The sequence below is a fragment of the Stylophora pistillata genome, chromosome 3, assembly GCF_964205215.1.
Source record: "Stylophora pistillata chromosome 3, jaStyPist1.2, whole genome shotgun sequence".
NCBI lineage: Eukaryota > Metazoa > Cnidaria > Anthozoa > Scleractinia > Pocilloporidae > Stylophora > Stylophora pistillata.
Window position 1 is genome coordinate 32784002 of NC_142521.1, and position 26335 is coordinate 32810336.

The following is a 26335-nucleotide window of genomic DNA, read 5'->3' on the forward strand; positions in this document are numbered from 1 at the left end:
CCATTTCAACTTTGTTGATATATTCAAATTATAGAGTTAAATTCGACTGAGTTTAATTCGCATATTCTATTTGAAATATGATCCACAGGCCCATTTGTACATATTTCGAAAATATTTAGCGATTTTTATCTTTCATCTTGATTTTTTAGCTAAAACGTTCGGTAGTATGCACCTATCGCTTTTTTCGTCGGAAACAAGTTCTTTAATTAATATTCTTTCACTGGAGCTTGTTTTTCGGAAAGGATGATTTTTAAAAATTTACTGCGCGTTGTGTTTGCTTTCTTGGTTTCTCCAAAATTTTGACTTTTCACAGACACGTGTTACACATAAGTGTCGATGGGTTTAATCTATACTGAATGAATTTTTGGCTAAAAATTTTTAATACGTGTAAAGAAATTTTATTGCAAAATTTTCACTTATTCGGAGCTCCGCTTTTAGGGTTGGCTAAATCTATATATTAGAATTATTTTAAAAATGTACCAACAATAGTTAGATTAAGCACCGCGAAAACGGCGAACGCTGAACGTCGGCTAGCCGTTTGTCGCCCGTTCCGTCCGCGATGTTCGTCTGTTTAAGCTTCCCGACGACACGGCAGAACAAATGTTCTCGGTCGCCATTCACTGCGACTAGAAATAATGGATACAAAGAAGTAATGTATTTTCCGCTTGAACTTGAACTGTGTTAGCTTTACAAGCAGTTCATATAGAAGTAAGATGATAAACGAAGCTTAGCTATAAAAGCAGGCGATCAAAATGTAGAAATAGTCGGTAAAAATGGGCTGCAAATACTCACATTTTCGTGTTCCCTACAAACGGGAAAAATGTGCTCCTCGAGTAGAAACGGCGGCCGGCAAAAGGCAAACGCGGGAAATGTCAAGTCCCTCTCTGCCGTTCGCGGGAAAAAAATACGTGGTGCTTAATCTCTCTAATTTCAAAAAAGGCGCCGCTATTTTGAAACCAACTCTGTATTCTGGTGGCACAGGCAGACGCCCCGGAATTCATCTCAGATGGTGGGAAACACACAATTCACAAATGACTGCTACCTTGGTAATTGCCTCCCTGTTTAAGTTTAGGACGCCCTTGGGTTTGAAATGATACGATTTGAGTGCGGCCATGTTTTGGGCTGAAGGACGTTACGTCATGGTAAGTGGCCAGGAAGCTAAGCAATTTTAAAACTACTAGCGCCGTTGCCTTATTTAGCGCAACTTAAAACTATTTCCGCAAAGTCAGGTCAGTCTTTGGAATCTCAAACAACAACACAAGTATTACGATTTGCATTTGGTTTTCGGTAAAGGCAACAAAATATTTTGCGGTGTCTAGAGCTTATGAGCGATTCAGTCCCTTTGGTTCACCATTTCTTGGATGATACAGTTCTTATCACGACCATTCCAATAAAGCTACACGGTGGCAAAATATCACAGAGGCAAAACCACTCTATTGACAGTTTATTGCAAATGTTTTCTAATGATATTTTATGCACAGGGTGCACGTCTATTGAATTCAAAGTTATGATCACTTCATATTCGCATGCTTGGTTTAAGGGTGATTGCATGTAATGCAGATGGTCGAAACGGCTTTAACTCTCTTGTTCACACCGCTAAAGCCTACTAGTGACATCTTGACTAAAGTTATCACTTAAGATGGTTAACCGATAACCGTAAAACGGCCAAGAAACTAGCCGTAAGGCGTAAAAATTGACAAGCTTTAACCATGAGTCGTGAAAAAAGTTAACAATAAAAAAAAAGGCTCCGGTGACCACAATGGAAAGATACTATCTGCCAGGCGTAAAATGGCCAAAATTTTAACCTTTAGCTGTAAAAGCCATCAATCGATTGAGACCCTCTTATTGCCTCTCAGGTGCAGGATTTTGAGAGGGGAACCACAGACGACCTGTCCCTAACGCAGATTTTTTCAGCTGAGGCATCCTTTTCATCTTTTTCCCCTAGTTTACAATCCTCTCTAAGTCTTGTTGTACCGGAAATTGTCGTTTCTATAGAAACATAATTTATGCATGACTTCCACTAACATGGCTCGAAAGTCTTGGAATACTAGCGATTAAAAAATCTGTTTAAATGATACACACATTTAATTATGTACAAAGTAAGGTGGATGTTAAACCGAACTGAAAATGCTGAACAGTTGGAAAAAAGTGTAGAATAAACTGCCTCAAAAAAAATTATGGCAATGAAACAGATATCATTTAGCCAAAAGCTAATGGGAATTTCTTTGAATGACTTATACTGCTTGTGTCGATGGTTAGTTTTGTTTTTAATTGCGTTTACATGCATATGTACCTATTCTATTCGTAATTCATGTCGAAGCATACTGGCGGATCCTGCAGAGTTTCCCTGCAATCCGCGACGGTTTTTTTTTTATGGAAAATCCTTTGTCACATCATCTACGCAAGCAAATTTTCGCCGTTAAAAATTTTCCCGTACAAGTCCTTTTTTAAAATCTGTCAAACCAGACTCTGGGACTGGCCAATGAAAAGCTAGCCCCAGCTTCCATTTAAGCTACTTGAGGAAAATTGCAAGCGCTGATGTGCCAGGATTTTTAGTGTCTTCAATAGTTCACAAGTTGACAGTTCACACCCTTTAACATTGATAGCAAACCTATGTCTGGAGTTGCCGTTTTGTCGCAATGATCAATTTTTTCGCAGATAATATTTTAACAAAATAAGTTGCGTGTTCTTCAGTAAATGGTGAGAGACCTATAAATATTTCTTCACTTCTTAGTGAGATGGATCCTCGGGGGATATCCTCCCTGTGTTTTTATTCTTATTCTTCTTGAGATACAATACGACACCAATGACGAGAGCGATAAACACAAGGCCGCCTATTACACCGCCCACAATAGCCCCTGTCATGCTTTTATCCTCTTTTTCTTTTATTGTCGCTGCAAAACAAGAACGTTAAAATGTTTAAGGTCGGATAAGGAAAATCGGAGAACTTCGTTCGCTTGTAAACAAGAGACAATTATTCTCAGTAGCGCCCTCTAAGATAATTGTAGCCTACAGGAGTACCCTGGCAAACCCATCTGATGATCTGATACGCACGTTGCTAAAGGAGTTGTCTTCAGTTAAAATTCGTTTCTGGATTTTCTTCCGGTCTGTAATTCGATAAGTACGCGACCTAGAAGCTGTTTACATGAAGGTGGCGAGATTACATGACACCTGACGCGCTTACAAATGTAATATGAAATGTTATAAGGACAGGTTCGTTACCCCTCCTAGGCGGATTAAATCACCCACCTGGGGTCTCCCGCCACCATACAAACATGCCCTTAGCATTGTAAAGCATTGTAATTTATTTCCCTAACTACAAGGTTATTGACACCCCATTATGACAGGGGAATTGGAGAAGAGGGTGAATGAGATCCTTGCGAGGAACTTGAAATGACTTGTGTGTGAGAATTTTATTGTTAGGGGGGAGGAGAGAGCAGAAACCTTTTTTACCTTTAACAGTTGGTGCTGCCGTAGTGGTGGCGTTAGTCGCGTTAGTCGCGTTAGTCGCGTTACTTGCATCATGGGACGGAGCAAAGAATGTCGCGTGGGTTGACTGACACTCTAATGTGTTATTTCCTACATCGACGGCAGTCATTCCATCTTTGTCCCAGGCTTTTGTACTCTTTTTGAAGAAGTTGCAGCCATTTCGTTTACCGACCGGCGGGGCCGACACGGTAAATTTCAGGACAAGAGGTTGTGAAAGGCCCTTAACTGGAAGAGGGTTTTTTGAAACTGGGTCTTTTAAGTCAATGCCAAGAACCTGTAAGACACCAAAGTAAGCATGAAGTTAAAATGGGTAAACTAAATAGAAAAGAACTCGGCCATAAGTGATGGTGGCGTCCTCGTTGGAACGTATATCGATTAAGTGTCCTAATAAAGAATTTCGAAAACAAATTAATTACAATATTATTGTCATGATAAATCAATTTAGAGCACGAAGGAAGTATTCGTTGATGACCGAAAGCGCAGGAAACGCGAGGGACTAAGTCACAGTTGGGTTTAGCTTTTGCATCATGGACAAAGCCGCGGCAAGCAGTGAGTTTCAGCGTGGTAATCTATCAATACTGAACTGATTACGACCTAAAAGCATGACGTATAGCTTCACCTGAGTGTGATCAATATCAACTTGGTTATCCTGCCTCTCTTTATCTACTGCAATCAAATCCTTCTTGTACTGGACCACTTTCAGGACCACTCCCTGGCACGTTTTACCTCCATGACACTTTCTTGGACCACTGAAAAGGCCCACGAGGGCTGGGCCAGGATCGAAACTGGGAGCATTAGGTCTGCTGTTTGCCTTCACTACAGTCTTCAAGTTTGTTAACTGCACCTTAACTGATCCCAGTTTTTCATTGTATATTTCCTTTCCCTCGTTAAGGAAAAGATTATTTACCAAATTATCCGCCAGAGAATCAAACGCTGCTTCCACGTTCTGTAAGCGAAAGTAATGAAAGATCAAAACATGTATCTTTCAATAAGCAAAACAGAGGAAAGTATCGAAGCGAGAAACCATCGCCAGATTCGAGAGAAGTCTTATATGATCTACTAGGAACCTTTCGCATGAAACGCTGTTTGCAAGATTCAATAAGAAAAGATGGGAACCTTAAGAAATTCCATGGATCACTTCATATCAGAAGAACACCATGTTATCCAAGGAGTTTCAAACGCTTATTACCAAGCTTTTCTTAAAGCTTATATTTCCTGCTAAACCTAACGTGCGTCAAAAGAGGAATTTCCGTAAGTTGGCCTGTGTGGCTTGTGGAATAATGAAGAGAAAAATTAAAAAAGGTGGAATCCCTACTCAGACGGTGAAGGAAGCTCAGAGTGTACAAGTTGATTTAGTGATCCTGTCATCGCGTGCTCTGGTTAATTTTTTGCTTCGATCAGTGGCTAATAACACCACCCTGCCAAGCAAACCCTGACTAGGTTCTCGTGGATGTACATTCAATAAGGTTTTATAGTTCTGAATTTGCTTCACAATTACCATTCCCCCCCCCCCTCCCCTCTTAATTTTGGAGAGTTTAAAGATGCCATGTTGGAGTATCCTGACCTACCTCTTGTAAGCTGGTGTCATTTTCTACAGAATCGCCAGCAAGGTCGCCGATAAAATCGAGAAATTTATTTGCTTTTTCGATGGGAAGAGGTTTGTCGCCAAATCCATCCAAAATCTTCACTGCCGCAAGAGCCACGCCGGAACTAAAATACATTAAAAAGGGAAGGATAGATTAAATGAGCTTTTCTATGGTCCACTTTAAGGGTTGTGGCGCTCAATTTTATAGCTTATAGCTTACACATTCAAGTCTCCTTCAAAGCCGTTCTCAGACTCGTCACACAACGCTCCTCCCCCCGAATGCCGTTTGCGAAGGAGACCAACATATTCGAGACGTTTTAAGAAGGGCCTCTCTACTCTTTAGAGAGAAAATGAAAATCCTGATTTTTATAATGTTGAAATAAAAAATGCAAATGCTTTGATCGTGTCAATTAAGGTGGATGCCAAATTCTAACGTTGGGATGTTTGAGGTTATATAGCTTCTGCAAATTCGCTTAGCAAAGGCTACCAGGAGTCTTGGATTACAAAGCTTCCCCTTAAATGTGCCACTCCTTTGCTGTTACAACGTTTACTGACTCCCAACTTATGCTCCAACTTCAGAAACTAAAGTTCCATTACTACTACCAAAATGTTTAGCGCTTATGTTCTCATTGGGTTGTCTTTTCTTAACCTTCGGAGCTGACATCACACCCATGCTCTTTGCGAGATAGAGGCACATATGACCATCTATAAACAATCAGAAGCACTAACAGCTAATTTAAAGATAACCTCCAAGATTAAGTAAACATTTACAGATGCATTGCGCTAATACAAAGTCCAAAAGCTATACAAAGTCCAAAAGCTACATGGAAATAAATTGCTCAAAACTAAAGAAACATCAAATTTTAGAATATATCAACAAGAATCCACAAAATCTATATATTTATTTATTTATTTGAGGATTTGTACCAAGTACTGGAGCAGAAACAATAGGACATGGGTCCCCTACGAGGTTTAAGCTCCAACAAAACCCACCCATCCCACCCCAGAGGAGGACATCCATCACATAGTAATCTCGTGGGTGGGAAGTTAACGTCTCCTACCCCTAACCCTGCAGGAGACGTGACCTCCATTTATTCGTCTCTATCCGAGAAGACTAGAATATCTAAATGTCTTCATTTAAACCATGCGACACCATTTGAACGAACATTTGCGACTTTTGGAATCTTGATCATACTGTGTACACTGTTTATCCTTCATAGATAATCCCCGGATGGTTTACCTGTTGCTGGCAGCTTTTGCGTCTGTTTGGACGATAGCAGTCAACATAGGAGCCGCATTATCCTGGTCAATTGTGGTGGTGTCCAAGATTAGTAAAATAGCTCCTTGTGCTTTTCGAGAGATGTTACGCTTCAGATCATCTGAAAAAATTGAGAAATAGAATTCAAAGTTCATACAATGGTTCAGATAATTGGTTCATACACCATCGCTTGGTTTATACGCCATCACTCATTCGCTCACCTGATGTGTTAGTGGAGTCGTCCAAGACAGTCCCTGTTATGCTGATCAATGCTCCCATGGCTTTATCTGTGTCTCCACTCAGTAACTTATCGTCAATAGCATTTTCAAACAAGTTATCCAAAGCAGCTGGATCTAGATCCGCCGGATCCGGCGGGGCAGAAGTGATATTGAACGTTTTGATAGCGTACGATCCGAACTTATCCTCAATCACACAGCATAAGGGAAGGATATTGTTTGGACCAGATCCTGGTGGAACGATGTCTTCCTTTTCTGGTGTAGTAGACGGAGGCCCATACGTCTCGCAGATATCTTGACTGATTAGTCCACCAAATGAATATCGGAGTGGGCCGGCGTCTGAATCAGTTATCCATTGCTTTGCTATAAGTTTGAAAACAAGAACGTAGTTAACCATGTAAGTGAACAAACTCCAACTAACCTCTACTTTCAACACACCACTGCGAAAACTTCAAAACTAGTTTCGTCTACCACCTCGTCAGTTGATAACAAAGTTTAGTTAGATACAATGAATATATGAAGTTCATATATTTGAACCGCGGTATTAAATAAGTATGATGCACGATCCTTCGCAGTAGATAGCGCTATTTATGCAATACTTTATGCAATACAATATTTATGCAAATTTAATACCGCAGTTCAAATATATGAACTTCATACATTCATTGTATCTGATTTATCATCACGGGCTTATTACGAATCAACTTAACGGCCTGCTCCCAGTTGGCTTGTTAGCTCAAGTGGTAGAGCGCTGCACTAGTATCACAGAGGTCAGTGGTTCGAATCCCGTACAGGCCTGATTTTTTTCAGGTCTGATTTTCGCTATTGCATAAATAGCGCTATCTACTGCGAAGGATCGTGCAGTAGATAGATCGTAAATTTTAGTTAGTTGGAGTTTGTTCACTTACATGGTTAATATGGCGTTAAGTAATACTTTCTGGGCTTCGATAAGTAGAATTTCACAACGAAGAACGTAGGTAATGATAAGAAAGTCGCACGGTTTGATTGTCTGGGTGTGTTTCTTCCTGAGGAACTGACTTTTTGGGTGTTGTTCCTCCTGACAAAGTGCGTTTTCGTAGGTAGTGCTGGAGGATTCGACCACTCGAGTGGACGTCATTAGCAAGTTCCGGGTTGTTTTTGGTTCAACAGGTATAGGTCATGTCCATGGGAGCCTGTTAGTTTTTCCTCGATAGTAATGGCTCAAAATTTTAAGTAATATTCCTCAAGTGTAACAAGGCAGTTAAAGTTAGGTGCAAGTAGTTGTTGAGCCCTCTTGAGAGTGCCCAGTCTGTCCTAGGTTTTAGTAAGACAGCATCTCAAGGCCAGTCACTAAATACGCTGACTTCTTTTTACTGCTCCCACGCGAACTTTGAGGAAGAAAAAAAATTCAAAGGGATCATACTGCACGATTGTGCTTTTCGTCACTCACCTGTCATAGTTACGACATCCAGCGCTTGCACAGCAGTCGGGAAAACTTCGAACGAACCGGAACTAGGCCCAGTTCTCACCTCTACCACTACAAATGCTGCACCCTCGTTACTTCCGTCGCTCACTGTCAACTTACATCGATATCTACTGCCCGGTTTTAGAACATACTGAGGGAGGACCATCATTGCAAAGGATATACTTCCACTGATATATTCTTCATCGAGTGTGTATTTGGTCAAGTCAACAGTGGAGAAACCTGAAAGATAAACAGAAGAGAGTTCTTGACTCTACTTCTGAATGCAATGAAATCCTGACTCTGGATTTTGTACAGCAAAACACTGATTCGCTTCGCTTAGAACGTACCTTGTGCCTGAGGGCAAGTCCATTCCACCTTACCAGGCTGGACGCTTGAGTTGTAGTATCCATCTAGTATTACTCTGTCACTTGCTTTGACCTTCATCTGCGCTAAATCCACCCACACAGCTGGCGGATTTCCCTCTACCACGGTCAGCGTTATAGAGGCAGAGGCTGATCGTGATGCTTTTGTTACAGTCACACTGGCAAATAAGAGTAAAGAAATTTTTAGTAAACGACCATCAATTATAAAGTAAAGATGGGAAAAGTTTGCTCTCGGACCTTCATGGCCACAACGCCGCAGCTGATCATCGATTTCGTAGCAGAATGCGATTAGAATTATTGCCATTTCCCGGGCCCTCTTGGACTTCGTTTCGTTTCCCGACAGTTCTCTGGTACTGATCTACATTCTTGGGTGGATAGAAGCGATGTGATAATAAAGTGTCTTGCAGGAAAGTAAACCATGTTTCACCCAGGACTGGAGTGGCACCTCTCAAATGGAGTCTTGAGAACTGTTATCCCTTACCGAACAATTTGTTTCTAACCGTCAAGAAAATAGGGTGGTGCTTTACAGAGCTATTGATTGCGCTTGATATTGTGCCAATCAATTTATGATTCAACAGACAAGTAGAAAAACTTGTGCAAAAGATTATTTCAAATCTTTTCATGGTGTTACTAAGAAAGCTGAAATTGAGATAGCGAAATATCATTGTATTTGAGAGTTACTTGACTGGTTATGCACAAGATCTTTTCATATCTATGGTGTTGAAGCTATACACCCGGTGAGAATGAAAGCTACGCGAGAAGAAACCCCTTTTCCTCTGTTCATGTCAAACAAAGCATCAACATTAGTTCTCTTACTTAAGGTATAAAATCACTTTTGCGAAAATGTTATATGCCATTCATGTAATCTTATTTTAGGTATCCTAGGATATCCTTAGGAAATTTACCGAGGGAAATGTCGGTTAAATGCGGTGTCCCGAGGTGAAAAGGTTATTAACCACGGCAATAGTGCTTCGTACAAGTGTGCAATTTATTTATGTCCAGGCAACTGACCACCCATCCCCTTTTTGTTTCCCTAACACTATATTCGTAGGTAATCCTAAATTAGTAGGAAACGAAGTTCACAGTTGCTGTTTTTGTCAGGTCGTAATCATTATCTTCAAAGGTCATTTGCATTAAATGAGTGCATAGGTTCTAGAGATATGAAGAAGGGAGTGATTTCTGGTTTACTACTGGCATTACTGGTTAGCTCAATTGGGAGAGCGCCGGACTGCTGTGCGGGAGGTCGAGAGTTCAATACCGGCCGGACCAACACTCAGGGTCTTAAAATTAACTGAGAAGAATATGCTTCCTTTCTTTAACATCAAGAAATGGTTAGATATTCTAGTCTTCTCGGATAGGGACGAATAAATGGAGGTCCCGTCTCCTGCAGGGTTAGGGGCAGGAGACGTTAATTTCCCACGCACGAGATTACTGTGTGATGGATGTCCTCCCCTGGGGTGGGATGGGTGGGTAACAGGACCCCCGTTGATACCAGTGTTCACTACACTGAAGGGGCTATCCTGTATAAATATAGATGTCTGTCTGTCTGTCTGTCCTGTATAAATATAGATGTCTGTCTGTCATTAAGTGGGAAGTGGTGGAAACAAGGGAGGTCATATTTGGTACCTTTTCAAACTGATCTTGACCATAACTCAGCCATGTGGTTCCTTCGAGCAGGAAATAGTAACTCGAATCCTACTATGTACCGCTTTTTAGACTCCCGCAACGGAATTACTAAGCTCCTAGTTTTATTCGAGAGACTTTTTAATAATGCTAATGTTGAAGCTGATTGTTACCCATACCTGATTACATAAGATTTTCCTGCTGCAAAGCTTCGGCTCTGCACTGCCGTTACACATGGAGAATCAGCACGTAATATAATAAATTTGTCTACAACTGAGCGGCAGGGAGCCACACCATCTGCACAGCTCCACGTGCAGCTAAAAGAATTTCCGTCAGTATCGTCAAGGTCATCAGGATCCACTGTCAATGTCTTGGCATCGAGTTCTACCGACCCACCGTCGTGACCTATCTGTCGATCACCTGAAAAAGGGAGGTAATGATCTAGTTTATGAACGACCCACTGCAATAGCTTATCCTACTTTGTTAGGTAATCCACAGTATTCTGTCAGGTTTTTTCGAACAAACATCTTGACTTTTATGCTTCTAGATGGAGAGAAGAACTTTAAGCAGAAAGAGTCTCGCACTATGACAAGAACCCCTCTTTGTTATCAACTGAATTTGTCACCAGATGTTTCGCATTCAAACCCTTGGCTATGCCTAGTGAGTATCCACACTTAGATATAATTCCAACTAAGAATGTGCGAACAGACATTAAGAAAATGACATCAGGAAAGAAGATCCACGAAATAGCCCTTACCTCCAGTTATATATGGTTCGAGAGGAGTAGCCAAAGCCTTGATGACCACGCTTACGGAACTCTTAACATTTGCATCGTAGCTCATACTTCCAGTCACGTTGAATGTGCAATTGACGTCCGCTGTCAGTACCCCCACGCTTAACCTGAGAGAGGGCTTATTTTTCGTGTTCTGAAACGAAGTACTGTTTCGCACCTTTTGTTCTGCATTTACGTTGGTACATGTTACCATCCATGAAAAGGTCATTCTAGTATTATTGACACACGGTGCTACCTGCAGAGTATAGATTCTTTTCTCAAAGGTTGATAAAGAGAATACTTAATACACTGTCCCTTACACTGCAACCTAGATCGAGTAATGAAAATCTAGACGATTATTACAGACCTCCAAGTGGACCAATGTGGCACCACCTCATCTAATAATATCCTTGGGATTTTAATTAAAGAAGGGGGACTCCTGTTCCTGAAAAGAATTCCTCAGAAGCTTATATGAATCCATTAGAGTCAAGGTTTCTACTGCGTGGATGTGTTTGTGGAAAAAAGAAAAACGTCATTAGCTGTTACTTAGACCTGGTGATGGAACGCATGATTATGTAATTGTGTTATTAGGAGAGGGCAAAAGAAGGAGCAGGGAGGAGACGCATAGGATGGGGAGGGAAATGTAGAGAAAAGGAAGAAAAAGGGATGGATAGGGAGGAAAAAAGGAAGAAAGAGAAAAAAGATGGGGCAAGGATTGACTGCAGTCGTAGTAAACATCATGAAATTACTTACAATTGCATTTGTTTTGATAGAAAACTCCTCCGATACATAAACCTTCCCATCTATTAGATCGATGCTTGAACTCAGCGTTAAGGCCGGGACGGGATCAGAATTTTTAGTAACTGAATGAGTTGTTTCTTCAAAACCTGACAGGTTAAGAAAGTTTGCCGCTTTAAGCTTAAACGCGTATGTTTTCCCCGATTCAAGTAATTTTCCATTGATCTTCACGCTATCATCATTTGTGAGGACGCTTTCAATGTCTGTTACGTCACCGCCATTAAGAGACGTCACGGACCAATTAAAGATAAGTGGCCGGCCACCACTTCCATAGGATTGGGATCCAGAGAGAGAGAGATTTCCACAGGAGGAAAGAACTTCAGGACCTTGTAAAAAAGAGCCAGTCAGATGCATCAATTCGCAAAAAACGCTAGAAACACTCTTTCCTATCAATATTAGATGGAATTACGAAAATAACAACCAATACAATATTATATCCTTGGTAGTAAACCTCTTTGTCATCATTCGCTGTAAGCTCTACCTTAACATCACTACTAAATTTACCTGTGATCACGGGTGTGGGTCTCAAGGGATCATCAGGTCCCTGGACTGGGACTGAACCAATGTAAAACTCACTGTATGTTTCTCCGTCTGCTTGGAAAACGTTATCCTTAAACACCAAACTGTCGCCAGTAGAAACATTTCCGCCGGCTCCGAGGAGAATAGTTACTTCTCGCCAGCTGCTTAAGTAGCATTTTGCACCAACTCCAAAAATAGCAACTGTTGCTGCATTAAAGAAATTTTCGCAAGTTTCATCGTCATTGGCAATGTCAGTACTGATGTCGAAAAGAACCAGTATCGAGGCGGCTGAGTTACTGAACTTCACAGTGGTGACGTTGGGAGCGCGTGCATAGGCAGTCAGAATAGCGCTACCAACGGTTACGAGTCCGCCATCCATGGAAAGAGACACAGTGAACCGGACAGAGGTAACAGCTGCTTGTGTCTACGAATTAAAGGAAGGTTAAGGTATACAGTTTGACAGAGTAAAATGTGTTATTTATTATTTGTTATTATTGGTGTTCAGGAATCACCAGAGTACTCCTTTGATTTCAAGCATTGCGTCATGTAATGACAATCATGGCTTATCTAACCAAATATGTCGATGTGCGATGATTCTTTTAATAACACTAGTTTCACTAATGAGCATGGCCAAACATGCTAATTATTACTTTGAATGTCTTTTTCATGAGGTTTGTTAAATCGGGTATTAGATCTCATTATCCGCAGGAAAAGATGCAAGGCAATCAATCACAGATGACCACCCTTGGTCAGGTTCTTTGAGGAAGCAGAAGAAAACTTCTTTGCGAGTCAAAATATTCCTCAGTTATCCTTCTAAACAACCATGCTACATCAAAACAACTGATTTTAACCCATCTTCCCTTTCCGGCATAAACACTTACTTTGCATTTAAGATGAGTTTCGTTTACAAAGATGAGATCTTTGCTTTCGTGGGAATCAAAATAACACACGGTCTCTTTCCAATCAAAGAAGCCGTCGCCAATCAGCGTCACGTAATCCGGTAAGTCATCCTTGGGAATTTCGTATGGCGTGACATTCCTCAAAGTGAGATTTGAGCTATTGTAGTAATATACTGGAACTGACTCGTTGACTTTCACTTGCAGTGCACCATTATGGATAAGTATCACTGAGAGGTTGTATTCACCCGCTGTGTAATTGGTCCAGGGTTGAAAAACGCAGCGAGCATGCGTGAGATTTCTTTCGGTGGCTTGAAGGATAATTTTAAGGACATAAGAAACAATTAGTGACAAAAACTCCTGAGGAAGGAAAGTGAATCACTATGCTCGTATTATGTCATCTTAACTTTAAGGGGTTCATAATTGTGGTTGGAGACCCAAGGAGACACAAGGCGCTATCAACCTTTTTCTCTCCAGGCAAGGACCAGGAAGTGAATTTCTCTTGGCAGAAGTTAAACATTTCCAAGCGTAAATGCAATTTACATATATTCTTTCAGTCAGAAGATTAACTTTCCGACTCAATTCCATGACATCATCATAAAAGGCGCCATATTTACGTCTCGTGCGTAAATTTAGAACCGTGTTTCTTTTTATCTTGGCCGTTATCACTTAAGAATAAAGGCTGATAGTTTCGAAAGAAACTGTTTGGGCTGCGTCGGTGGGAGTAAAGAAATAATTTGGATATATCAACAAAGTTGAAAGGGTAAATTGGCCACCGTAACGATTACAAAAGCTGACATTTCGAGTGTTAGCCCTTCGTCGGAGCGAATAGAGGAATTGTGGGTTGTGCGTGCTTTTAAAGGAAGAAAATGGAGCTACGTTATCACTTAAGTTTTTCATTTCCAAGTGAGCGTATGCATTGACAGGAGGAAAGAGCATACAAGAATTTACCCTGGTTTCAACATATAGCGAAATTGTGTGATCGATGAAATCATGTGTTGTATAGGAACTTTTATTAGTTTTAAGCAAACTTCGATTTATTTAGAAGGCAGAGACAATGAACTTTGTTTAAGAGAAGCCTGGTTGGCATTAGGTACCTGTGGTATTGACAACCTCTTCTCCGCTTTCTGGATTGTATAAGGCACACACAGTCTTGTTTCCTGCATCTAATCCAGCACCAATTACCCAGACATTAGGTTGGCTGCTCGCAATGGTTTGTGGAATAGATCTCGCAAGTGCCGTGCACGTTGATCCGTTTCCTCCGCACTTGCCGCAAGCATCGTACACGAGACCGCTGTTTGGTACATCGTCGCATCCTAAGCATGTCGAGTTGGTCCCATTACACACACCTGTTTAAGTTTGGAGGAAATCAAGAGAAGAGGCGAAAAGAGAATATACTTCGTTTCATCAACCCATTAAAATAGCTCATTTGCTAGTTGTGCGCTTTGTTTAGAAGCCTCCGAACAGGAGCGAGGATGCTAAAGTTGACTTCGTGTATTACAAACTTGCCGTCGCCTGCATGTAAATTACCTTTCGTTTTATTTTTGATTCATTTTGAAGGGAATGCTAACCCTCCTTCTAAGTGTTAGTTACGTTTCGCATGAATATATGCTACTCAACAGTCGGGAGATCCGTATTGGGAAAAACTTTGCCCGAAGTCATGGATACCGCCCTCAGCCTACGGCCTTGGGTAGTACTCAAGACAGAGGGCACAGTTTTCCCCCAATATGGGCCGAACTATGCTGGTGAATGACATTTTTATTTTTTTCTAACTCATAAAAAAATGATTGCCAAAAGAACACGAATGATTTAGGGCTACAATTACGAGGTTAATTAAGGGAAAAATACTCCATAAACTTGACAATTTTTTAACGAGTGGATGATAAAGAAAACGCGCTATTCAAAATAAAGAGAAAACTTCCAACGAAACTTTTTTATTTGTAAAGGTAACTTAAAAGGCTTCCGAGCAAAATTTGAAACAGTTCTTGTTAAGTAACTGTCATGATGTGACAGCTGTCGATTAAGGAGAATAAAATCGTATGTACGGTTTTGAATAAACAATAGTACTGGTGTGAGAAACACACACGAGTTAAATGACCATGCGCCGATCTTCTCGTAAAAAAAAAAACAACACTCAGAGGTCTTACGGAAAGTATTGTTCACGTCCAACGACGATTAATCTTCGAAGATTTACCACTGTTTCGTTTTAAAACGTCACGGAAAGTCAAATTGTAACGGTGAATGCCAATGTGTGTTTTGGAGTTGTCAGTCTGCTTGTTTGTTTTCTGCAATGGTGTGTGTAAAATCTCTTTCTTCCGCCGAAAAGTTGCAGTGAGACTCTTTTCAGCTAGACACAAAGGGATTAAATGCGACTTTTAATCATCGAATTCCTTCAATTTCTGTTGTAAAATTTACGGTAGAAATGTCCAAATTCAAGGGACTTGCAAAGGATAGGCGAAGTGTGTTTAAAGAACTCAAAACTTCGCTTAATGTTTCATGTTTCACAAACGAACAAGTTGTGTTGAAGAATTCAGATATTAACGAATGAGAGTCATATCGACTAGCATAACTGTTGACTGCAATTGCCTCTCTGAATTACTTTTTGTGAAGGATTATTAGATAACAAATTGTTTTAAGGCCGCGTTTTAATCTTTTAAAACCAATTTAGTACTACAAAATTTATTTCGTAATAAATTTTTTCGGAAAAACTAAAGTGATTTGAGAGCGAGAGAGAAGAAAGAATTAATGTTATTTATCGTCAAAAAGTCATGACGAGGTCTATGATTAAAAATTCTGCTCAGCCGGCAAAGTAAGATAAATTTGTGAAAAATTGCAACGAAGCTTGAGATGTTCTGCAAAGTGACTCAAGAGAAACGGATACCCCCCGCTATGAGCAGGCCGGATGGGAGAATACTGCCGCTCTCGGAACCAATCAGATCGCAGGATCTGTAGAGTACCGCCCGCTCACGAACTGAGAAAAAAAGATGCACAATACTTTTACTTGATAATAACGAGTTATCGTTTACCGGTTCCAACTGCATACATTATATTACATTTATATGGCGCAGACTTCTATGTGGATATATTCAGTCGCGCTTAACAGTATCGTAAGGTTGAGATCGGACGGCAGCATTTTTATCATCATACATTTTTATCAGCACACTACAAGTCTTCATCAGGCGCCTGATGAAGACTAGCAGAATGCAGTTGATACGTCGCGATTCACATTATGAGTGACCACATCGCAAGACAAACGATGATACTTTATTATTAATGTACTTTACCACGATGACCAAGCACAACCTTTTTAAAAAAATTACTTTTCCTTAATCACAGGGAGCCCATACAAGCGGCGTGTCTGGTCGTTTGTTCGAAATATAAAGGAATGTGTGGGAAAATATTGAAGAAGGAGACAAGGGTATTCGATTCGGAAGCCGGGCGATTCTAATTTCTAGGTGAAAATCGGCTTCGCGCTGGAGCGGTCGAAAAGGAGCTTTCCACCCTCGTCTCCTTCTTATACAGTAAAGTGACAGTCAACGCAAAATCTACCAAATCGATCAAATTCGCCATTTAGAACCACAGAAACGACAATACACCGCAAGTGAAGTAGGTTTATATTTATTTTTGAGCCTTAACATAGACATTCCTTGATATAAGTTTACGATATTACGACTCTTCAATATTCTCCCATACACTTCTTTATATTTCGAACAAACGACCAGACACGCCGCTTGTGTGAGAACCCTGTGCCTTAATACGTCACTATCCAACCATTTTCCTTACGCAGGAAGACGTGGCAGGTTTTTTTTTAAGGAGAGAAACAAAACTTGTAACGAGCTACAAGAACGTAACTCTAGAAACAAAGAAACGGCTATGTAGAAAACTAAAAGCCCAAAATAAATGGACAATGTGACGAAACTAAGATAAAATAAACCTAAAATAGATGTACAGGAACTTACTTTAGTCTAGCTCCTAGAGGAGATAACAGCATGCACGGTAGCAAGAAAACTTTTGGTAGATAGCTGTAGCTCGTAGCCGATCGCAACTATCTCACTGAATACACTCACGTAAACCTGAAACCTAAAACCTAACACGTGTAGGAAAACGGAAAGAGTCCCTACGGAACGAGCTAAATTACGTGATGTATTGACCAGTGAACGAAACGTCATGTAAAACTATTAGCAGGTACCAACACGTAACGAGTAAACGAAATATACAAAAACGCGTTTAAACCTAACAAAACTTACCCTATCTTTGTTTCGAATAGCTTTTTAAAATTTAAAACGGCGAAACAACTCAAAAAAAGTCGAGTCACGCTGATTTTATCAGAAGACTGAAGTTGATCTCAAGCTAAGGAGCGATAGTTATGTTTAATCATTCTCTCAGCACACCGAACCTTATCCTCGCATTACACTTCAAAAGGAGAGACAGAGAGTTATGACAAGGTAGGTAACATACCACATGCGTCGATCAAGTAGTTCGCTATCTTCCCCGTATTGCCACCAGTACACACATTGCAGTCGTCGAGGGTTGCATTCCCGTGACAGTCACCGCGACAATCCTTAAAAACGTTTTTTTCGCCAGGCAAGAGGCATTCATTGCATGTATCGTTGGAAATGTTAGCACCACCACCGCAGACACCGATACAGTCCACTACAGCGCCACCACCACAATCACCTAAAAAAAAAGAAAAAAGAAACACTTCATTTCCACCTGGCATTTTTATAATGAAAGAATACTGATGCAGAAAAAACTTCGACTGGCTGGATGCGAATTACGAACTTGGCGTTCAGTTCGGGTTTACTGAGATAATCCAAATTGCTAGCTTAGCGCTTAGACAACTCTGCCACGAATCCGGCAAGCGAATGAATGAAACAAAGAAAACCACCGCGAAGATTGTTAGAAACAAATATATGGAAAAAACTTTGCAAGATAGGCGTGGAAGACCACCAATCAAACGTAGGCTATACAGACAGACATACAGACATCTATATTTATACAGGATAGCCCCTTCAGTGTAGTAAACACTGGTATCAACGGGGGTCCTGTTACCCACCTAACCCACCCCAGGGAGGACATCCATCACACAGTAATCTCGTGCGTGGGAAATTAACGTCTCCTACCCCAACCCTGCAGAAGACGGGACCTCCATTTATTCGTCCCTATCCGAGAAGACTAGAATATCTAACCATTTCTTGATGTTAAAGAAAGGAAGCATATTCTTCTCAGTTAATTTTAAGACCCTGAGTGTTGGTCCGGCCGGTATTGAACTCTCGACCTCCCGCACAGCAGTCCGGTGCTCTCCCAATTGAGCTAACCAGGCGGCGGTCGATACATAACCTATCGTCATGAAGACGTATAATCATAAGACGTGTAATATGGAATAAAGTTTTGAATTACATAGGCAGCCTATAGGTTGGTATAACAAAATGAATAGATGTGGCACTGTGTAATATGCTTACTGCATCTTATGCAAAAAAATCTTCCACTGGCTGAATGCGAAACAGTTCGTTATTCATCACGAACTTTGCGTTCAGTTCGGATTTAAATAATCCAAACTGCGAGATTAGCGCATAGAAAACTCTGCCACGAAGCCGCTAAGCGAATGAATGAAACAAAGAAAACCACCGTGACGATTTTTATATACAAATAAAGGAAAAAAAACTTTGTAAGAGGTATGGATGAGGATTTCAATTGGGTTAACCGTCAATCTTCAAATGGCCAATATTTATTGCCAACCGTCAAAAATGCACCAATTTTACCGTCAATCGTCAAATGTCTCAGATATCCTTAATTAAGAACTAAACGATTGCCTTAATTGGGATCAAGTTCTGTTATTTATAACTAAAAGCCTTGATATATCATAAAAATACATTTATGCAAGTCCTTTTAAAAACTTCTAGTCGCGAGTAAAACTGGTTAGCGACAGAACTGACTACCGGTGTGGGAACACTTCCGGTGTCTTAAAACGAAGTGAGATCGACAGGATGCTAGAAATTATCGCCCTATTACCTCCCTTATAGCTGTCGACAAGATATTTGAACTCCTGTTGAGCAATCAGGTGACAAGCCATTATGAAGAAACTTTGTACTACAGAATGACAGCTTACAGAAAAAGACAGTTGCTAGACAACCTTGCTTATGCTGATTGAGGACCGGAAACAGGCTCTTGATAGTTAGCAACTGGTATCAGTACTATCTACAGATATGAGTAAGGCCTTTGATTCTCTCAACCACTCTCTGACGTTGAAGAAACTAGAGGCTTATGGATATGGAGGACGATCATTTAACGTTATACGATTATTTTTTGCGGACAGACTAAACCGAGTAAAAATGTGTGATGCTACTAGCGACTGCATAAAGATGGAACGGGGATGCCCTCAAGGATCGTCTTTCGGTCCCTTACTATGGAACATCTACCAGAACGATATGTCAGCTCATGTCAAAGACGTAAATTTAACAATGTATGCTGATGACCATCAAATGTACGTCAAAGGAAGGGAACATGAAATAGTACGATGCAGAATGAAAACACAGGGCCAGAAAGCACTGTCATGGCATTCGAAAACTTTTCTACTGGCCAATCCAGACAAGTTTCAGTCTCTAAACATCAATCCACGAAAACTCGATAAAGATAAGAGCGACAAAATGCTGAGTAAAACGATCTAGCTAATGCAAACACAGAACCAATCAAACTACTAGGAGTTCATATAGATGAAAATCTCAACTTTACTGAACATGTTAGCAAATTATGTACCAAGGTAAGCCAGAAAGTTGGAGTACTCTCACGTCTTCGGAACTTAATACCCTGCAAGGCCAAGCTACTATTGTATAAATCTTTTATATTGCCATATTTAACTTACTGCCATCTAACCTGAAATTTTTGCAAATCATCGGACAAAAGAAAGTTAGAACGATTACAAGAACGAGCCCTAAGGGTTATTTATAAATCCCACTCTGCTACGTATGAAGAACTCCTAAGGGGTGCTGATATACCCTCTTTATATAATGGACGGCTTCAGGATATCACAGTACTTATGTACGAAGTCAAACATGGTCTTGTACCCGACTGCGTTTCTGAATTATTTGTTCGCAAAGGCTCTACACATTCGCTACGGAATAGTGACTTTGTATTACCACTTTTTGAAACTATTTGCTATGGCAAGCCCTCTGTCAGATATCTCGGGCCGTTTTTGAGGTCAAAACTCACTTAAAATCAAAAGGATTCGCCAAGTTTACGTGTTTTCATAAACAAAAGAAGAAAACTGAACCTAGACGAGATTGTAATTAATCGCAGCATTGCTGTAATCTTTGTAGTCAATAGGATTGTCTTAGCTTTCTAAGCTTTAAATTTTATTCATTTTCGTGTAAATATATAATTTTTGTAAGTGTATTTTAATTATAGTGTCCCCAATTAGTCTTCTCAGGCTAAACACATTGACACTTAAATAAAGGTCTTACTTACTTACTTTATTAATAAAAGGTGTCATAAATGAACAGTTCTTTACAAATGCGTCATCATGAAAAATTACAGCCAAATTCGCGCGTCTAGTTTATTTTACAGGCGACATTTCCAAAAATTAACCGTCATAACCGTCAAATGACCTAAAAATTAACCGTCAACTGTCAAAAGGGCTTATTTTCAACTATTAACCTCGACTTAACCCCCTCCCCTCCTATTGAGACCGTTATGGATGACCACCCATCAAATGTAGGTTATACATAGCCTATCGTCATGAATATGTATGATTACAAAACGTGTAATATGGGATAAAGTTATAAATTACATAGGAGGCCTAAAGGTTGGTATAACAAAATAAATAGTTGTGGCACTGTTTGATATGCTTATTGCATCATGTATCACTGTACTCTTGGACCGCGCTACCAGTGAATAAAACAAAAAAAAAAAGCACCGTGAAGATTGTTACATACATCAACTATAGTAGAAAAGATGCAAGATAAGCATGGAAGACCACTCATCACACCTAGTTCAAATGTAGCTTATCGTCTTGAAGAAGTATAATCTCAAGATGTGTGGTTTGGTATAAAGGTATAAATTACAGAGGCAGCTGACAGGTTGGCGTAACATATTGTATATTGATGGCACCTTTTGCTACACTTAATGCAGCACCTACCTTTGCAGTCAAGTTTCCCTGGACAATTTGTTGGTGGAATGGATGATGTTGAAACATAAGACGTTTTAGAGATGCTATGGGTATCTGAAAATTGACCAAAAAAAGCATCGTTAAGATCTACTCAAATGACATAAAAGCTGTATAATCTACAGAATGTAAAGCTCATCTTCATTAATGAAGAGTTTAGGAGCAGGAATTCCAAACTAGAATTAATAATAAGTTTTACTCACGGTTCATGCACTCAATCTCCACCCAACAAGACACATTGGGACAATAAAAAGGCTCAGACACTGCAGAACTCGGTGCGGGCCATGGAGTCGAAGAGTAGCTCATTGGCGTGAAGTTTGCGCTCTGCGTGTACGTCATACTGGAACCTGATGGGGAGGTCCTGACGTGAGATGATACACTCATGGACCCTGAAGACATGCTGTTATGAACGGGGGAGGGCATTGACGCCATGTTGTACATCGCGGAAGAGGAGTTTAATGTCATGTTGTACTTCATGGAAGAAGTGGCATATTCTTTAATAAAAGAAATTAATTGTTAACGCTTTCACATGGTGGATATTACACGCTTCTATTGTGAGGAGAACGGCATTGCTTAATACAGTCTCCAATCATAACTTAATACACAATTTTCCATTTATGAACAATTTTCTCGCGCTCCTCTTCTATGCTGCATTCGCAATATTGTTTTACGTATCGGTTAATCCTCCAATTTCATTATCTCAACTGTTTACGGTTTTCTATAAATTTTAAGAACCTCGTTATGTGTAAATGTCTCAGTCCATTAGAGTTTTTTAACACCAAATACAGTAAAATGTTACTTTCTTAAACTCTCTCCCTAAGGCAACAGGTCCACTTTGTAACAACAGTTGGCATTTCTTTTCCATAAATAACTCACTTAAAACAAATCATTTTGGTCGAATTATTAAGAGAAAAACTAAATTTGGATTCTATCGTTGTCTTTCAGTTGTATTTCTCCACTACTCACCAGCGGAATAGTTGCATTTGCATACATGGTAACAGTGTGGTGGCAGCATAGGCGAAGAGGAAACTGGGACAGAGTTGCTCATGACGTGGGACATTGTACTTGTAACATTCATAATGTCAGCAGTGTAATATTCATTGACCGACCCATTGACTGACCAATGGATTGAATCAGTGACCGTAGAAAAGTTTCCTTTAGCCATGGAGTAACTCGCTGAAAATAAGGACAAGTTTATCAGTTTAGATAGAGTTCTCCAGATTTCTATTCTTCAGAGGAATCCTGCGGGAACTCATACACCTCATACTCAGTCCTTACGTGGAGTCATACACCTCATAAAAAGAAGGATTTGTTGAATTGTTACTCGTTTTCCCACCCTTTTGTGGTCTTCCTCTGGAGACCGCGGGCTTCGATACTTTTTTTTTTTTTCCTGTAGCAGCCATCTTAGATTTGTTATGTTTAGAGCTCGAAATAAATAGTTTTATTTGAAGACTTATTCCTGCTTATTCAAACGTTCTGCTATTGAGTATACACCTCATGGCCGTGACTTGAAATTTCTGACTAGGGCGCAGGAGAAACAATGACGCGAGAGCTAAAGTCTCTTCGCTTGAGCTCATGGAGTTTGGCACTCTCCCCAGTCCCCAGAGTCGTTCAGAATTTTCAATCAAGGAGGCGTGGGTCTTGCAAATGACTGGAGAACTAAAATGATCTACGAAAGGACGATTTTCCTTGTATTTGCTTTGCTTTTGTTTGTCATTTCGTGAAGACGAACCTTTTGGTAGCGAAAATTTCGAAAGATAATATAAAATAAAGGAAGAGACTGAAAGATATGACAAAAATTTCTTCGAATATTTTTGCCCCACTGCCAGCCACGGCTGAATGCTAACCAGTTCGTTACTAATTACGAAATTGCCGTTCAGTTCGGTTTTAAATGATCCAAATTGCGAGTTTAGCGCGTAGAAAACTGCCACGAAGCTGCCAAGCGAATGAATCAAACACAGAAAACCACCGAGAAGATTGTTATATACAAATAATGGAAAAAAACTTTGCAAAAGAGGCATGGATGAGGGTCTCAACGCCGGGTAAAACCGTCAACCATCAAATCACCAAAATATTAATTGTCAACCGTCCAAAGCGCAATATTTTCTGCTTTTCCTACACTTAATGTAGCACCTACCATCGCAAACAAGTTCCCCTGGACAATTTGTGGGTGGAATGGATGATGTTGATACATAAGACGTCTTCTAAAGAGAAGCTTTGAATATATGAAAAAAGTTGAAATGGTAAATTGGCCACCGTTACGATTATAAAAGCTGAGGTTTCGAACGCTGGCCCTTCGTCGGAGCGAATAGAGGAATTGTGGGTTGTGTGCACTTTTAAAGGCAGAAAATGGAGTTACGTTTTTGGTGAGAACATGGCAACGAGAAAAACACGAATAAATTTGTGGAATGAAAAGCGTTCGTTAATACTTGTGGAATTTAAACTGCCGGTTTGAAAGATGAGCTTTTTTTCAAGAGTTTTACGGCTTTCCGTGCTACCTAAGTGTAAGGAAAGACCGCAGATTGCCATATGTTGCTTAGAATGATTAGGTAAATTGAAGTGTCTAGCGACTGGTTTCGATGTGTCCTTGTCATTCCTCTCCACATCGCGAAGTTGTTCTCGGAATCGATCACCAAGTCTTCTGCCTGTTTCGCCGATGTAAATTTTTTTGCAATAAGTGCAAATTATGCAATATATTACATTGGCGGGGTTCCACGTATGTTGATCGGTGATTTTAATGGATCGTTTGGGTTCCGATAGTTTTTCAGTGTTGTGAATGAAAGGACACGTTTTGCATCATGCACGAGCGCATTTAAAAGTGTCTTTTTGGTAGTTAGTCTGAAAAGAACTTCTGACCAAAAAATTGCCTATGTTTTTGTCGCGTTTCAATGAAATGAGCGGAGGCTGCGAAAAGATAGTGCTTGTCTCTGGATCGTTTTGAAGTAATTGAAAGTTTTTAAGAATGATGGATTTAGCTGAGTGGTTGTGAGGGTGAAACGTGAGAGTGAATGGAATGCGGTTGGAATCTTCCTTTTATGACGTTTGTAGTGCTGAATGTCGATCAATAAATTGGGCGCGGTGGTAGCCCGCTTGAACGACAGAATCGGGGTAACCACGTTTATCGAAAAACTGGCACATTGACTCTGGTTTGTGTTGGAAATCAGAGTCATCACTACAGAAACGACAAAGTCTTAGAAACTGAGATGGATGCAATTACGAATACAACAAGTAATTATGCTAGTCGGCAGGTTTGTAATACACACTATTCCATAAACCGTTGCCTTCAGTGGAAACTTTGATGTCTAAAAAGGATAAAGAATTATCAGAAATTTCCCAGGTATATTTCAGATTAGAGATGCTATGGTTATCTGAAAATTAACCAAAAAGGCATCGTTAAGATCTACTCAAATGAAATAAAAGCTATATAACCTACAGAATGTAAAGCTCATTTTCATTCCTGAAGAGTTTAGAGGCAGGAATTCCAAACTATAATTATAATAAGTTTTACTCACGGTTCATGCACTTAATCTCCACCCAACAAGGCACATTTGGACAATAAAAAGGCTCAGACACTGAAGAACTCGGTGCGAGCCATGGAGTCGAAGAGTAGCTCACTGGCGTGATGTTTGCGCTCTGCGTGTACGCCATACCTGAACCAGTTGGGGAGGGGTTCACGTGAAGTGATACACTCATGGACCCTGAAGACATGTTGTAATGAACTGGGGAGGGCATTGACGGCATGTTGTACATCTTGGAAGAAGTGGCATATCCTTCAATAAAAGAAATTAATTGTTAATACTTTCGCATGGTGGATATTACACGCTTCTATTGTCAGGAGAACGGCATTGCTTAATACAGTCTCCAACACAACTTAATATACAATTTTCCATTTATTAAGAGTTTTTTCGCGCTCCTCTTGTCTGCTGCATTCGCAATATTGTTTTACTTATCGGTTAATCCTCCAATTTCTTTATCTCAACTGTTTACGGTTTTCTATGAATTTTAAGAACCTCGTTATGTGTAAATATCTCAGTCCATTAGAGTTTTTTTAACATCAAATACAGTAAAATGTTACTTTCTTAAACTCTCTCCCTAAGGCAACAGGTCCACTTTGTAACAACAGTTGGCATTTCTTTTCCATAAATAACTCACTTAAAACAAATCATTTTGGTCGAATTATTAGGAGAAAAACTAAATTTGGATTCTATCGTTGTCTTTCAGTTGTATTTCTCCACTACTCACCAGCGGAATAGTTGCATTTGCATACATGGTAACAGTGTGGTGGCAGCATAGGCGAAGAGGAGACTGGGACAGAGTTGCTCATGACGTGGGACATTGTACTTGTAACATTCATAATGTCAGCAGTGTAATATTCATTGACCGACCCATTGACTGACCAATGGATTGAATCAGTGACCGTAGAAAAGTTTCCTTTAGCCATGGAGTAACTCGCTGAAAATAAGGACAAGTTTATCAGTTTAGATAGAGTTCTCCAGATTTCTATTCTTAAGTGGAATCCTGCGTGAACTCATACACCTCATACACAGTCCTCAGTTACGTGGAGTCATACACCTCATAAAAAGAAGGATTTGTTGAAGTATCACTCGTTTTCCCACCCTTTTGTGGTCTGCCGCTGGAGAACGCGGGTGTCGATACTTTTTTTTTTTTTCTGTAGCGGCCATCTTAGATTTGTTATGTTTTGAGCTCGAAATAAATAATTTTATGTGACGACTTATTCCTGCTTATTCAAACGTTCTGCTATTGAGTATACACCTCATGGCCGTAACTTAAAATTTTTGACTAGGGGGCAGGAGAAACAATGAAGCGAGAGCTATAATTTCTTCGCCGGAGCTCTTGGAGTTTGGCACTCTCCCCAGTCCCCAGATTCGCCCAGAATTTTCAATCAAGGAGGCGTGGGTCTTGCAAATGATTGGAAAACTAAAATGAATTACGAAAGGATGATTTTCCTTGTATTTGCTTTGCTTTTGTTTTTCATTTCGTGAAGACGAACCTTTTGGTAGCGAAGAGTTCGAAAGATAATATAAAATAAAGGAAGAGACTGAAAGATATGACAAAAATTTTTTCGAATATTTTTGCTCCACCGCCAGCCACAGCCTTGCACCTTACGGCTGCAAAGGATTATTTGCCCAGGAAATAGCGTGGGACATTGT

General features: G+C 40.2%; 1 protein-coding gene across 1 annotated transcript; it reads right to left on the reverse strand.

The window, feature by feature from the left end:
* Positions 1 to 1429: 1429 nt before the first annotated feature.
* On the reverse strand, positions 1430 to 25615 carry LOC148735692 (uncharacterized). The gene is made up of 21 exons (XM_088752678.1): positions 25407 to 25615; positions 24677 to 24934; positions 22131 to 22340; positions 21368 to 21658; positions 21064 to 21221; positions 18042 to 18048; positions 17462 to 17656; positions 14101 to 14352; positions 12989 to 13314; positions 12093 to 12531; positions 11544 to 11914; positions 10776 to 11046; positions 10198 to 10438; positions 8360 to 8553; positions 7998 to 8252; positions 6554 to 6931; positions 6315 to 6453; positions 5058 to 5199; positions 4109 to 4435; positions 3454 to 3763; positions 1430 to 2894 (listed from the first exon to the last, which is right to left on the reverse strand). The coding sequence occupies exons 1-21, from the start codon at positions 25603 to 25605 to the stop codon at positions 2731 to 2733; spliced, it is 5127 nt and encodes a 1708-aa protein (XP_088608804.1). The 5' UTR covers positions 25606 to 25615; the 3' UTR covers positions 1430 to 2730.
* Between the last annotated feature and the right edge of the window lie 720 nt (positions 25616 to 26335).